This window comes from Arvicola amphibius, chromosome 8 (assembly GCF_903992535.2).
Source record: "Arvicola amphibius chromosome 8, mArvAmp1.2, whole genome shotgun sequence".
NCBI lineage: Eukaryota > Metazoa > Chordata > Mammalia > Rodentia > Cricetidae > Arvicola > Arvicola amphibius.
The window spans coordinates 87,050,968-87,064,781 of record NC_052054.1 but is presented as its reverse complement, the minus strand read 5'-3'; the positions used below and the strand labels follow the sequence as shown (position 1 = coordinate 87,064,781).

The window sequence follows — 13,814 nt, the reverse complement described above, 5'->3', positions numbered from 1 at the left end:
TTATTATTCAATTTTGGGGTTCCCATTAATAACATGGTCCGATAAGATAACGGGGGCCAGAGGTATCAATGGAATAGTACATTGTGGGTGATCTCTGATGTCTTTCTTGTGCCTTGCCCATAAATGGGTGGGCCTGTGTTCCTGACTGTTTTAGGAATGAGATTAATTCACCAGGGACTATGGGAGAATTATAAGGCTTTAGAAACATTGCTCTTCCTGTTGGATTGTTATGGTCACTCTAAGCTGTGGGAGGCCTTGGTAGTGATGAATGACTCAATCCAACATGTACATTGGTGATGTAAAGGTAAAGCAACCGAGAGAATCAGAGGAAGCCAAGGAAACAGGCCCATCCCTGTTTGTTGAGCAGCATCTCTTCCACAGTGAATCTTTCTTTGTGAAGGAGGAGGAGATTTACGAGACTCAAAGCAGATACAGTCACAGTTCTAGGGAAACTGAAGTGCAAAGTGCACAGGACTTCTCCCCAAGCTCATAGACATTTCAATCCATTACTAGGGGAGCACTTTACATAGCTGTGTTGCTGGATTCCATTAATGAAAGAGCCCTTTGATTAAAGCCCTTTGATAAAGAGCACTTTGATTTCCTGTCCTATACACCATACCCATGTGAGTTTTTGCTTTATTTTACGCATCTACATATAAAAATGATATCTAGTGCACGTAACCCAACATTCCTTCACTTTCAAGTAATGTGGGTAATCCTAAAAGATCATTACTGTTAACGTGGGTGGAATTACTCCTTTTCTCCGCCACTGGTGCTCTTTCTTAGGTGAGAAGGTGTTTGTTCTCCCCTTCTGTAGGAACGCACATTTTTAAGGAGACACACATGTGACATTACTTACGCTGACTGCATTTTATGAGAGAAATTGACTGAAATCCACATACACTATCAATGAACTCCTGAAGTCTTTAACTCAGAAACGACAAAAATCTTAGTTGTACCAAGTGTATAGGTGAGAGCAAACTAAAACATAGGCCATGCTGTGTTCAATAATACACTCAGGTAAATTGGGTATATTTTTCATTAGAGATAATAAGCTGGGGTCAGAGATAGCATGCTCATTCTGAAAGTACTCAGTGTCTAGTTAGAAAAGGGAGTGAGGCAGCTGCTTCTACAGTGTTGCTGCGGAGTGTGTCAGACATGTGCATAAATTTAAGTGGATGGGTAGATGATGGCCATGCTCTTGTCTTTGAGTCGGTGTAAAGAGATTGGATTGATATGACCAGATGCATAAGAGCTGTTATGATATGCAGTGGCCCCATGAGAATCCTGAAAACTAGGAGCTAAAGGGACTTGTCATATCTAGTATACAAAATTCCAAGTGAGTGGATCTTTGCAAGCTGCAGTGGAATAGAATGTCCTCCTTATCTAGAGAATCTGCTTAGTGTGTGACTTTGCACAAAGGTTATCTTCTGATAGACTTGGCATTGGCAGGTCTGCACAGACACTGCTCACATGTGTACAAAACATTTCTTATCATTGGTGGTACCATGGTATCATCACAGTACCTGAAAATTATGGACAGCATCTCCAAGGAGAGCAAAAGTAAGTTAAATAGTTGAGAAATGGTACCCTGAATGCGTGGAATATGGCACTCACTGAAGCCACATGCCTGCTAAATTCTAAGTCCCAGAAGTGGTCTTAAGACTCAGCAGATGTTGGCCAAGAAACTCTTCAAGACCTCCCAAAAGATGAAGGCTGTTTGGATCCTTTTATTTGACATGAGTAAGAAGTAGATGACTGTCTCTCTGTTTCAGTTGTAGGATATCCAGAAGTCAGACTTGCACCGAGCTGTAATCTCCCTTTCTGCTAGCAGGCTGGCTTTCATAGAAGGGAAATTTTATGTTGTACCATGATGTACAACAAAATCTCCTGTGACTCAGAGGATCACAGGTCACAGTGGGAAGAGATCTCCTATTGTTTTATTGAAGGGAATGGATGGGCCTCTGCATTTCCCTCCTAAACCTTTGTGCTTCTGCTAAGATTAATGTACCTGCAGGTGTAGATGGAACTGCTCGAGTCTGCCTCCTTTCTCGACTTCCTTTTCTGTTTGATTTTGGTGATGATGGAAAAATTGTAAAAGTTTTGTCTGCTGATACTCAGTGGCTGTGGCTGCTGTTGGGGTGAGATGATTGCCTCTTATGCCAAAATGGATCATGCACAACGCAGTCCATCCAAATATCAGGGACTGTCATGCAAGCAGGAGTGCAATGGTTTGTATGGAAGAGCTAATGCACTCAGATAGAGTAGTGTAGTCTGTTTTTTTTTACCCCATAATAAAATGATAATCCCATTGAGATATTTTAGCTAAGATCACTTGGACTCGATATTTCTAGATGCTAGAGACTAAAAGAAGTGGAGAGTTATCTGAAAGCTGGGCAGTTCCAAATATTGCTTCTATAGGAGCCACAATCAGTTGGTGGGTGTAATGTGAAGTATTGTACCCTCTGTGTATTTCAATATATAGTGTCTTTCAACACCAGAACCAGGTCTACCACTCCTCCTGTCCTTGCTGTTCCGAGGTGTTGGATGGTTTATTGCTCTGCACATTGCTGTACATTGCAGCTTTTTTAGGAGTAGGATATGTGAGTTAGGGCCTGAACTTGGTATCCAATAGCAGAGCAAATTATAAGAAACATGTGATGTCTACACACAGTGGAACTCGTTACAGTAAAAACAATGAGTGCAGTCAAGGCTTTTGCAGGAGAATTCTTGGAACTCGAGAGAATCATATTGTACCAAATGTATCTAGTCCCACAGAACTATCTTCTTATCCTGTCTCACTATGTGGATCCTTGGTGACACATTACTACATATAGACATTCATGAACTATTAGGCAGCACTGTGAAGCAGAAAAACATGGCCTAAGATTTTTGGTGAGTGCTAAGGAATGGCTAGGTAGTGGGAACAGAGTGCTGTTGTCAATATACAATATACAGAATAATCTGTTCATTGAATAGTACAATGAGAATTAAAGTCCATGAGAAGAATATAATACAAGTACATCATTTTGTTAATTGCTTTAATATGTAAAGTAATTCCTGAGTTTTGTTTAACAAGTGTTATTCTACAAGACACTTAATTTGAAAACATAAAGATTAAAATAATAATCTGAACAATAATGTATATCCATCCAAATGCCTTTCATTTCCCTGAGGAGTAAAGTGAAGCACAGTAGACAAATTCTTTAGTTAACGACACACAGAGAGGGATCAAACCAGAGACCTCCCTAAACTATTGCTCTCCATCATTCTCTTGTAGCCAATCGTGTCCCTTTCAGAATGTTTGGATACAGGTGGCGGGATCCTTTCCTGCCGGCCTGGCTATATTTATCCAGACCGGTGGCTCTGGACAGCAAGCAGGCCTTGTTAGAATGCACAGTATTGTGCCTACACAGTAGTTGGAGATTCCATATTGAGAAATTAGAAATACATAAATATCTAGACACAGGTTGAATACATTCCTTGAGGAAAATCCAGATGCTGTACTGTCTGGAAGTAGACAGGCATTGTCAGAAGATCAGCCTACAAGTGAAACAAAGGTACTGTCACACAAAAAGAATCTGAGTTGGGTTGCCATTGTAAATACATGCAGCTAAGTCAATACATTCAGTTAAGTCTCTTGTGATTTTAGGTCAGTAGCAAGAATCGTCTTGGCCTACACATGGACTCTTCATCAAATCATGCTGGTAAACATGGTGATCCACATGTACAGAAAGAATCTTGGTTCTATCTGGATGGTTGAAGCATATCTTTAGTCCCAGCACTCTTGAGGCAGGGACTCAGTTAGAGACAGAGGAAGTGGCAGAGGCAGAGGCTGGCAGATGACTGAGTTGAGGGCCCGCCTGGTCTATGATGTTAGTACTAGGACATATGGAGGTTTGGAGGGAACTCTCTCTCAAGAACTAAAAGAAAGTGAATACATAAATGAATTCTATTTTCTATGTGTCACCCTGCAGATATTTAATGCCACTTCCCCAGAGCTCAAAGTTCAATAAACTCTTGTAATAATAGAGCAGAGAGTAGCAGAAAGAGTTGAAAGAGTTCAGGAGAGGCCAGTTTTCTCCTCTCGCTTCCCCCACAAGAGGTGAAAGCCCTCCAGGGACTCCTGCGTGTGCATGCTGGGCTGGGTTTGAGGCTTTTTAAAGCTGTGGTGGCAGAGCAAGGTGGATTCCTCCTCCTCTTGGTCCTGGGATGGTGTGCTTCTCTTCTGACTTGACTCTTCCTAAACTGCTTCAGCTCCTCTGTTTTTTGAAGTTGTTTGCTCTGGTCCTCTTGGTTTTGTCTTGCTCATGAGCCCCAGCTGATTTCCTCCTGATAACTATGGAGTCTTTGGATTAGGATGCTGTGCATCTCTGAATGTGTTTAATACACTGAGTTATTTGAAAAATTGCAGAAGGTGAATATCTGGCCCTGGTTTAGTCTTGTCAGCAAAATCTATGCTGGAGCCCATCACAGTCTGCTTGCCCCAGGCTCATGATGACCAAAGGTGCTGCCTCACAAGGAGACATGGTCAATAGCAAGCTTCTGCATCAGGGTGTTAGTGTCAGTAAAGCACAGCCTGTGCTGCAAGTTGGGGTGTGCTAAAGGGAGAAGCGATGGGCCTAGGTTTCCTGTGTGCCCTTAAGGGGTCCATAAGCACTGATAGATCGGCTGCCATCTCATTCACATTGTTTTCCTTTTTTCCCCTCTAGGATGAGAGCTGTTGGCAAGAACAGGAATTCTGGAGACCTTTGGATGAGGGCAGTCAATGACCTGTCCCTATCAACATGTGGCGTCCTCATCTCCGGATCCAGGGTGGAATCCTAGCCATATTGTGGACCACAGCTGATGGAGTGTCTGGCCTGAGATGGCAGTCCCAGGGACATCCCCTTCTCCACCACTGAAAAAGAGTCAAGGAAGAAGTTAGTGACTGGTAAGTGAGATGCTCCCCTCCTTCAGTGCCCTCTCCACTTAGGCCCTTATAGTGATGGGGAAGGCGTTCCTATGATCTCTGCTTGAGTAGCAATTTTTCAGAACAAGGAATCTGTATTGAATTACAGTTGTAAATGCAAGCAGTTCAGCCTCTGTGACTTTTGGTAGCTATCAAAAATGTACTGTTGGTAACATACATCCTCACAGAATCATGGTAGGAAAACCTGTGATCCATATAAACAGAAAGAAAGGTGTTTTCACTTGGGAGTTTGGTGCATTCCTTTAGCCCCAGTGCTCTTGAGGCAGGGACACAGGCAAAGGCATCACAGAGGCAGTGTCAGGCAGATCTTTGAGACTTCAAGGCTAGCCTGATTAGTGAGGTCAGTTCTCAAATATTCAGTGATATGGGGAGAGACACTGTCTCGAGCAACAGTACTAATATATAAATTAATTCTATTTCTTATGTGTCACCCCATAAAAGGTTAATGCCATATGCCTCAGAGGACAGTGTGTAACAAACCCTGAAACGGTTAGAACACAGAATAGTGCAAAGAGTTGAAGGTTCAGGGACACGCCAGGATGGAGGAAAATATCAGGCAATCAAATATCAGTTGATCAGTGGTTGCTCAGGGAAGTAAAGGATTCTTTGCCCAGAAGAGAATCCATTATTTGAAGGTTTGTTCTTGAAAACCAAGTGAAATCTTTTCTACTGATACCTCAGTTAGAAGATTAATATCTAGATGGTTTAGAATTAAATAAGAAAATCATAAGAAAGAAGACAACACAGGTATTCAAGGGGAAAGAAAGACTGTTCTCACAGATTTTGGAAAACCTGATGGTGAGCACATCCAAATGTTCTGATTCAGGAGGAATTAGGGAAATGCATAGTGAACCTCCAGTGGATGCCATTCAAGGCCAACTAGAAAAAAGTAGCAAACACTGCTAATGGAATTCACAGAGAGGAATGCTATCCACTGCTGCTGGGGAATGGACGTTTTCAACCCTGATTGGCTGTCATTGTTCCGGGAGCACCAAAGCCAAAACCTGGCCCACCACATGATCCATGTGTACTTTCCCAAAGAACTCGGTGTATTAGAGAGATACTTGGCCATCAGTGTTGATTGCAGCACTGTCTACAGTACATCAGGGAACCTAGCATGGTGTCCAACCGTATCTCCCTGGCTGAAGAAGATGTGATGTATATAGAAAGTCAAGTCTTTGCAGCCATAGAGAAAATAGGGTTATGTTGTCTGCATTATGTATATTCAGCTCGGGTTCGATGAGATGGCTCAGGAGACAAGAAGACTTGATTTTCTCGCAAAGTTTCAGGGTCGAATTCAGAGCACCTCATGATGGTTTTCAGTCTCTCTTAATTCCAGACTCCAGAGACCTGATGCCCAGGTTTGTGTGGGCACTCCACACATTTGATGTGCAGTTGTTCATGTGGACAACACAGACACACACACAAAAGAGAAACGAACATGTTAAATGGATAATTTCAAAGATTGATACAATTTGAGATAAACTCAGTAATCCAAATCAATCCACCTCAGAAAGATACTCTGCCTTGGAGAATTTCTTTCAAGGGAGGATCTTGATTGCGTATACATGGACCCTGTATTTCATATCATGAAAATGCAGGCAGATCTCTATCCCAGAGTACTGATGTTTAAAGGGCTCATATTTGAGGTTCATAGAGTGGGAGGAGATGTGGTGACAGCAGGAGTGTGCTCAATTTACGGTATACACTTTAGGAAACCTGCCATGTTCAGTAACTCTGACCCGAATAATCACACAGAAACCACATTACTTATAGCACTGTTCGGCCAATGACCCCAGATATTCCTGGCTAACTCCAATATCTTAATAGAGCCTAGTAATATTAACCTGTTATCACTGTGAGTCTGTGACCTACTGGCAATGTTCTGGCATTCAGGCATCTTTCGTTTTTGGCAGCTCCATGGCATCTCTTTGAGTTTGCCTGCTTTCTCTCTATATCTCAGTTTGCATTTCCTACATGGCTTTGCCATGCTCAGTCATTGGCTGAAGCAGCTTTCCTCATTAGTGACCAATGAATGGTAATAAAACATATTCACAGCATACACAGGGGAATCCCACATCATCCTAGTATCCTGAAAATTAAACTCCAGGAAAATGATCTTATTGCCACTAGAGCTTTTTGCTACAGTTTTAACATTAAACTAAGTAGCACCACTGACTTATGGCATATGTTATATCTATATAACATATATTATCACATAATTTGGACACATAAATCTATAATAAAGTTCTAAGGAAGACATCAAAGCCCTCTCTATATACTCATGGATGAAATAGCAGTCTTAAGTTTCTACAGTCAATTATAGTATCTTCTAATATTTATAAATTTATAAACTATGTCTTTTCATTCATATATATTCATATATCTAAATATTATTCTGCATTACCATGTATGTATCTGCGTGTCTACATATTTATCTAAGCCTCTAAACTTCATGTATACATGAATATCTGTATCTACATCTCACCTCTGTATGTTGAATAGCATTGTCTTCCAAAGGTTTGGGCAGCACTTACACTGCATAGCCATAATATCTCGAAATTTCCATATCCTTCTCCCTCTGAAGGAAAAGCTGTGGTTTACCCAGAGAGGTACACTTGGCAGCGTTCTCTCTCTCCTGTTGGGCCCGCCTCTTCATGGCCTCCCTCTCTGGCCTCTGCTCTTCAGGGATGGGCTGTGAGATGACTGGCCCTGGAATGTCCACTTTCCTCCAAGGAATTGGTAAGTGGCTGAAGTCTTGCCGCAGGTATTGGGATTGAGGCTGGGGAGGATCTAGGGTCTTGTTTGTGGTAGAAGAAAGAGGCTCCCTGTGGAGTGAAGTGTGAGATGATGCTCTGTAGGGTGCAGGCGAAGAGGCAGGCGGTTGAGGCCCAGTGCAAGACTGGATGGCCTTGCTTACATTTGGACGTGTGGTACTTGTGGCAATTGACAAAGTTGACTTATCAGAGGCCATAGATGATGTTCTGGCAGGAGCTGGTTGGGATGGTTTGAGCGTGGGTTGCCTAGAAGAGTGAGGCCTCACTGGGTAAGCTGTCGTGGGCCTGTGTGGAGCCAGGCAGTGAAGCTTTCTAGAAACAGGTCTGGCTTGAGGCTTGTCCAGGGCTAGGAAAGGCAGAGGTACTAATTTGACCTTCCCATGTGGGGGTAACTCATCCTGGGATGGAGATGGACACTCCTTGTGAGCACTGCTCTCTGTTCTCTGAGCATTGCCCAGGCTTTTATCAGGGCCTCGACCCTCACGGGGCACAACTCCCAGGGATGTGGTGGTTGGGCCTGTCCTGGGTTCTTTGTTGCTGCTGAAGTTCAGCAGAGCCTGCGAGGAGGCGATGCAAGGTTTCTTCTCACTCTTCTTCCCCAGTGGGTGAAAGACCTGCACAGACTCCAGCATGTGCATGCCGAGCTGAGTACGAGGCTTCTTAACTTTGTCATGGCTGAGTTCAGGTGGATTCCTCTTCCTCTTGGTCTTGGGGATGGCGGGCTTCCCTTCTGCTTTGACTCTGCATCTTGAAGGCTTCAGCTCCTCTGTTTTCTTGGAGTTGTTTTCTCTGGTCTCCTTGGCCTTATCTTTCCCCTGTGCCCATGCTACTCTGGGCCTCTTGGGTACAAATATTTGAGATTTGCCATCCTCGTTGTTAGCCATGTTGTCTATAGTCCCTTCAATGTTTCCAGGATCATCTTCCTTCAGTATATCGTCTTGCTGTGTTTTGGCCTGAGGAGTTCCATGAAGCACATCAGAGACTTTCTGGTCTTTGTTGAACCCTGGTTCAGATAGTCCGATAAAGGTGCTGGCACGTGACTGGGCCTGATCCCTCCTGATGTCTGTGGAGTCTTTGGTTTGGCTTGCTGTGTGATCTTCCATTTGGTCAAGGCCAGTGATGAAATTGAAGAGTTGGGGAAGGTGAACATCTGCTACCAGTGCGGTCATGTCTGCAAAGTCATTGCTGGACTCCATGACACTCCTCAGAGCCTCAGGCTCTTCCAGACCAAGGCTACTGTTTCCCAAAGTGGCATTGTGAGAAGCCAGCTTCTGCCTCAGGCTCCCAGCATCCCTGTAGTTCAAGGGCTGCTGTGTGCCGGGGGGTGCTAAGAAGAGGGGTATTGCATCTTGTTTAGATTTTGTGCCCTCATAGGAATCCAGAGGTGTTGAAGGCTCAGCATTCATCTCAGCTGCATTGTTCTTCTGTGTCTTTTCCAGGCTTGGGGCTGGAGGCAAGGCCAGGAATTCAGAAGGACTGTGCATGAGGGGAATTAGTGACCTGTCCCCATTGACAGGTGCTGTCATCATCTGGGCATCCTGGGTGCAGGCATTGCCGAGGTCTGGACTCTGCAGCGGACAGAGTGTCTGGCCTGAAGGTGTCAATCCCAGATTTGTCTCCCTCTCCACCACTGGAAAAGAGGAAGTACAAAGTCAGCGCCTGGTAAGTGAGATGCTGCCCCCTTTCAGTGCACCTCAGCACTGGGCTCCTGCAGCAGTGTTGTGGGCATTGCTATGAGTTCTGCTGGAGGAGCAGGGAAAGCACCCCTCTCTGGAGACACATAGTAACTACTCATGTGGTTCTCATGACCCTGCGAGGTCATGTTTTTTTTTTCCTCATGTTTGTGTGTTGTGTACATTCTTAGTGATTATGGCGAGGTGACAGAATTCCTTGGTGAGTGTTCTTCCATTTCCCTCCCATTTTCCTTTTAAATAGTGCCTCTCATTGCCTTGAAAGTTTACTCTGACAGAGTTTGAACAGTTGTTCACTATTTCCTAACATTACTCATCTCTGGCATATTCTTTCTGTTCATAGTTTTACTCATATGCTCCCTGAAGCCTGGATTTTTATATGGCTTTAGGCAGCCACGTCATTTCCTCAATCTTGAAAGGGAAGCAGTTCAAAAGCCCTGACATTCCTTATGCTCCACCATTCACAGAATTGTTGTTAGTGCTATGAAAATGTAAGACTGTGAAATCTTTGAGCTTCGACTTTGTAGTGGAGTACATGTCTACATGATCTTGGCCTTGGGTCACTGCTGAAAATTCGGAAAGAAAGAGAAAAAGAAAATAACAATAGATAGCAGAAGTGAGAGCGAATAGAGAGCAAGAGAGAGCAAGAAAAGAGAGACAAACACAGAGAGAGGTTGAGCGAGACAGACGGTGAGATGCTCCAACCCTGCTTAGCAATGTCACACAGGTCAAAGCTGTCACTACAGCTTGAGTGTTAGGGAATGTCACAGCAGACACTCGGCATGTGGCAGGAGGACTTGCTCCAGGTCAGACTCAGAGTCCCATTTGTCTGGATGCTAGTTTCAATTCGGCAAACTTAGTGGTACAAAACCAGAAAAACTTCTTGATGTCATCTAGAATTCCAAGAGCTCTGTTAGGAAGGAGGTGATTTTAGTGCAGTACTGCATGGGACTGTTTAGCCTTTGCGGCGAAATGCATTCCTGTGGTGTGGTCCTTGGACATGTGTTAATAGAGGGTGGATGTCACTCACTATCCTGCATTCTCTCTCATTATAGAGACTGAATTTTAGGATGGTGAGCATGAGCCACAGCTAACATGTCAGGACTCCCATTCTTCCTCTGTGTGTATATCCACTTCTGAAAGGAAGAGCTGTCTCTCCTCTGAGGGCTGATGTCACACCTCCCCTCCTGGCTTTACTCACCTTGAAGACTGGTGTCTGGCGTGGTTTGAGCAGATGTGGGCCAGTAGATGGCAGAGGTGGAGTAAGGTGTTTGGACGTTCATTGGCTGAATGTCCTGTAGTGCCATCACCATCTCTGGGTGCAGAGAGGAAGCCTGGTTGTCAGAGCAGGACACAGAGCCATAGGCCTGCTGGCACTGCCAGAATTCTTCAGCCATCGGAGGACCCAGGCTGTTCTGGTCATAGTAATAGACCTGACTTCCATCCTGGTAGCAAGGTGCCAGGATGTATCGTTGATCTGGTTCATTTGATGGTGGTGCCTGTACAAGGCAGGCAGACAGTGTTGGAAAGCATAGCGGTAAGGCATTGATTTGGAAAATATTATCACACTGGGCTGTCATAGACCAAGACGCGGGGATGGTATTCTGGTCAATGATAGTTACAGGGGTGTCCAGGAACGGAGCTTCCCTTCTGGTGGTGCTTTCTCTGAGATCCCAGTGGAGAACACCTGGATAGGAAAATGTCGAAGCAGAGATCTGGTTCTGGTCAGTCAGCTCAGTCAGCATGGTCATGCCAGCTCGTTGGTAAAGGTTGGCACCGTCTGAGAGCTGCTGGCAGCATGTGCTGGAGCCTGATGGCAGGAGCCATACTGAGCTCACAGCTGGGGTGGAGACCCCGTAGAAATTGTACACACTTCCTGCTGAGGGTGTGGCATTCCTCAGCACAGGCACAGAGGGCTGCAGAGCACATTCTGTCCCAGCGAAAGGTGTACTTTGGCAGTTTTCTGTAGGAAGCAAGAAGAGAGTTGGAAAAATTTGAGATGGAAGCTTTCTAGCTTCCTGGGAGGGACTGTGTTGTCTCCAGGTTGTACTGAGTGTAAGAGTCTAGCACGTAAGTTCCCTTACATATCCCAAACAAATGGGTTAAGATTGATCCTTGGTGCTAGGTAGGATGACAATCACTAGATGATCTGTCTGCTTTTTCCTGTGTGGGCATGGAATTCCTAGTTAATCTGCTTTAATCCTCACTCAGATCCAGATGCGATGCTTGTTTTTCTTGATTGTATATTATAATGCCTGTAGGGACACTTCCTTACAAATATATTCTACAACAGAGGTTGATTTTGGGAAGAGACCCTTAGGCATATTCCATACCTGGAATTTTGTCCTATTCTCTGTAGATCTTACAGTATAGAGTGACCTAAAGTCACTCTACGTAGATCAGTCTGGCTTTGAAATCACACAGATAGGCCTGACTCTGCCTCTAAATTGCTAGCGCTGGAATCCCTGACATGACCACCAGGCTAATCTCTATTGTATTGAGTTTTTTTCAGAAATGATGTTTAACAAATGTGTACTGAATTTAGGTAATTATGCCTTTCCTCTCTCTTTCCCTCTCTCTTTATTTCCCTTGCATTACTTGTATAACTGAGGATCTCTTAATATTTTATAACTTTTAAGCAATATTCAAATATGATTTCAGAAATGCAACCTGCTGACAAAATTTCTTCTTGTTTGCACCAGTTTAATGTGTCCTCTTAGATTGCTAATGTTTTATGAGGTTCATCTCTGAATAAGATTGCTTCTTTATTTAATATCTGTTGATTAAATTGATTTCTTAACAGCTCCTCCGTAACTGTTAATTTTATATCTCTTCTAAGGGGGAATCCTTGGGAGAATCGCCCCCTCATAACAGCGTGACGGTTGCCATGGTCAGACTCTAACTGTAGGGACTTCCCAGCCTCGGTTGATCCTATCCAACACCACCAGTGCACATGAGACATGGGGAACTGGGCAGAAGGTGGGCTGGATGGAGTGTAAGAGCGAGGGACCAGATCAGAATATTCTTTTCTATATGTGCCCGGGAACCTTTGTAAGACGAATCTGAACAGTATGTTTGGTTAAACATGGCTTGGGAAGTGACAATGCCTTGTCCCTTTTGATTATAATCTGTGGTCGTCTTCAGCATTGTGTTCTAAACTACCATTGTGGACCACCAGGGTCCTCTCTGCAGAGTGCCTTCTTATATTTCTATAATTTCTAAACCCGTGCTGTGTTTGCCCCTTCCCCGACTTCCTGTGGGTTTATCCTTCCAGCAACAGCGTCAATATTTCCAGTACAACAACTGCCTTCTCAGATTCTACAGTCCTCTTATTCTCTTCCACTCTCCATGTTTAATCTAGAGACGTTCAAGTAAGTCACAGCATTCATTCAAAACAGTCATTGTTTTGTCCACAGTCAATATTCATTTGTGAGTATGGAGAGAGGCCCGTGCAGAACGTGCTAGACTTGAACTGACCTTCATCCCATCCAGGTCTCTCTCCATGTTGTGATTATAGTTGTGTGCCACCATCCGTGGTGTGACCAATACTGTTAGAGTAGCCCTGAATTTTAAACTGAGATAGAAACAGTAGTGGGGGCAGACTGTCTCATCAGTGGTGTGGAGTACTAAATCTCTGCACACATTGTTCTTGGTGCTCCTGTGTCTCTGTAGTTTTATACTGTCATGTTGGGCCTGCCTTTATTCCCTGTTGACTTTCCTCTGAAAACCCAAGAGTACAGAACCCAAGCACATTGACAGTGTTCACTCCTTGAGGTGGATGGAAAACACTTGAGAAATATTGTCTAAAATCACCTACTTAGTAAGAACCTAAGCTAAATCTGACATTCAAATCTAGATATCTGTATCAACATCAGTAGTAGCCATATTTAAGAAAGATTTAAAAGTATAATAAAAGTCAGTGGAGAAGATAAGAAGACATGTTTTAAAGTCTCTATCCTTACCTGACATGGTCAAGGGGAGAGGATCAACAATCCAAAGTAGAATGGAGCAAGATAATTGGTCAACCTTGTCTGATCAGCTGACCTCAGTCAGTGGCAAGTGTGTCCAGTATCAGAGAGCACTCACTGGTCACTGGTCACCACCTGTGACCAGTGATGATCCAAATTTGTTTACAGTCATCACCATGGAAACACCAAGATTCTCCCAGGTGCTGATTGGGTAGGATGGCGAATGATGTCATAAATGAGGCAACAGCCAATGGGACGGACCGATTTCTAAATAGAAGATGGGATTGGTTGGAGAAGATGCCAGGAGACCAACAGTAGACATGGTGACTGAGGTGTGGGCTACTGAAAGAGGCAATCATGGCATGGAAGTGCCACTTCCCATGGCGTTTAGCCTAGGCTATCATGG

General features: G+C 44.0%; 1 protein-coding gene across 1 annotated transcript; it reads right to left on the bottom strand.

The window, feature by feature from the left end:
- Positions 1-6,330: 6,330 nt before the first annotated feature.
- Positions 6,331-13,409, bottom strand: LOC119821907 (uncharacterized protein C2orf78 homolog). The gene is made up of 3 exons (XM_038341004.1): positions 13,403-13,409; positions 10,642-11,403; positions 6,331-9,379 (listed from the first exon to the last, which is right to left on the bottom strand). Exons 1-3 carry the CDS (start codon positions 13,407-13,409, stop codon positions 7,506-7,508), a joined length of 2,643 nt encoding a protein of 880 aa, XP_038196932.1. The 3' UTR covers positions 6,331-7,505.
- Positions 13,410-13,814: the final 405 nt, after the last annotated feature.

What these genes read in the sequence shown, in the direction of transcription:
- LOC119821907 (XM_038341004.1), bottom strand. An exon ending in GCCAGACACCAGTCTTCAAG is followed by an intron (nt 9,380 to 10,641) that starts GTGAGTAAAGCC and finishes CCTCTTTTCCAG; the next exon opens with TGGTGGAGAGGGAGACAAAT.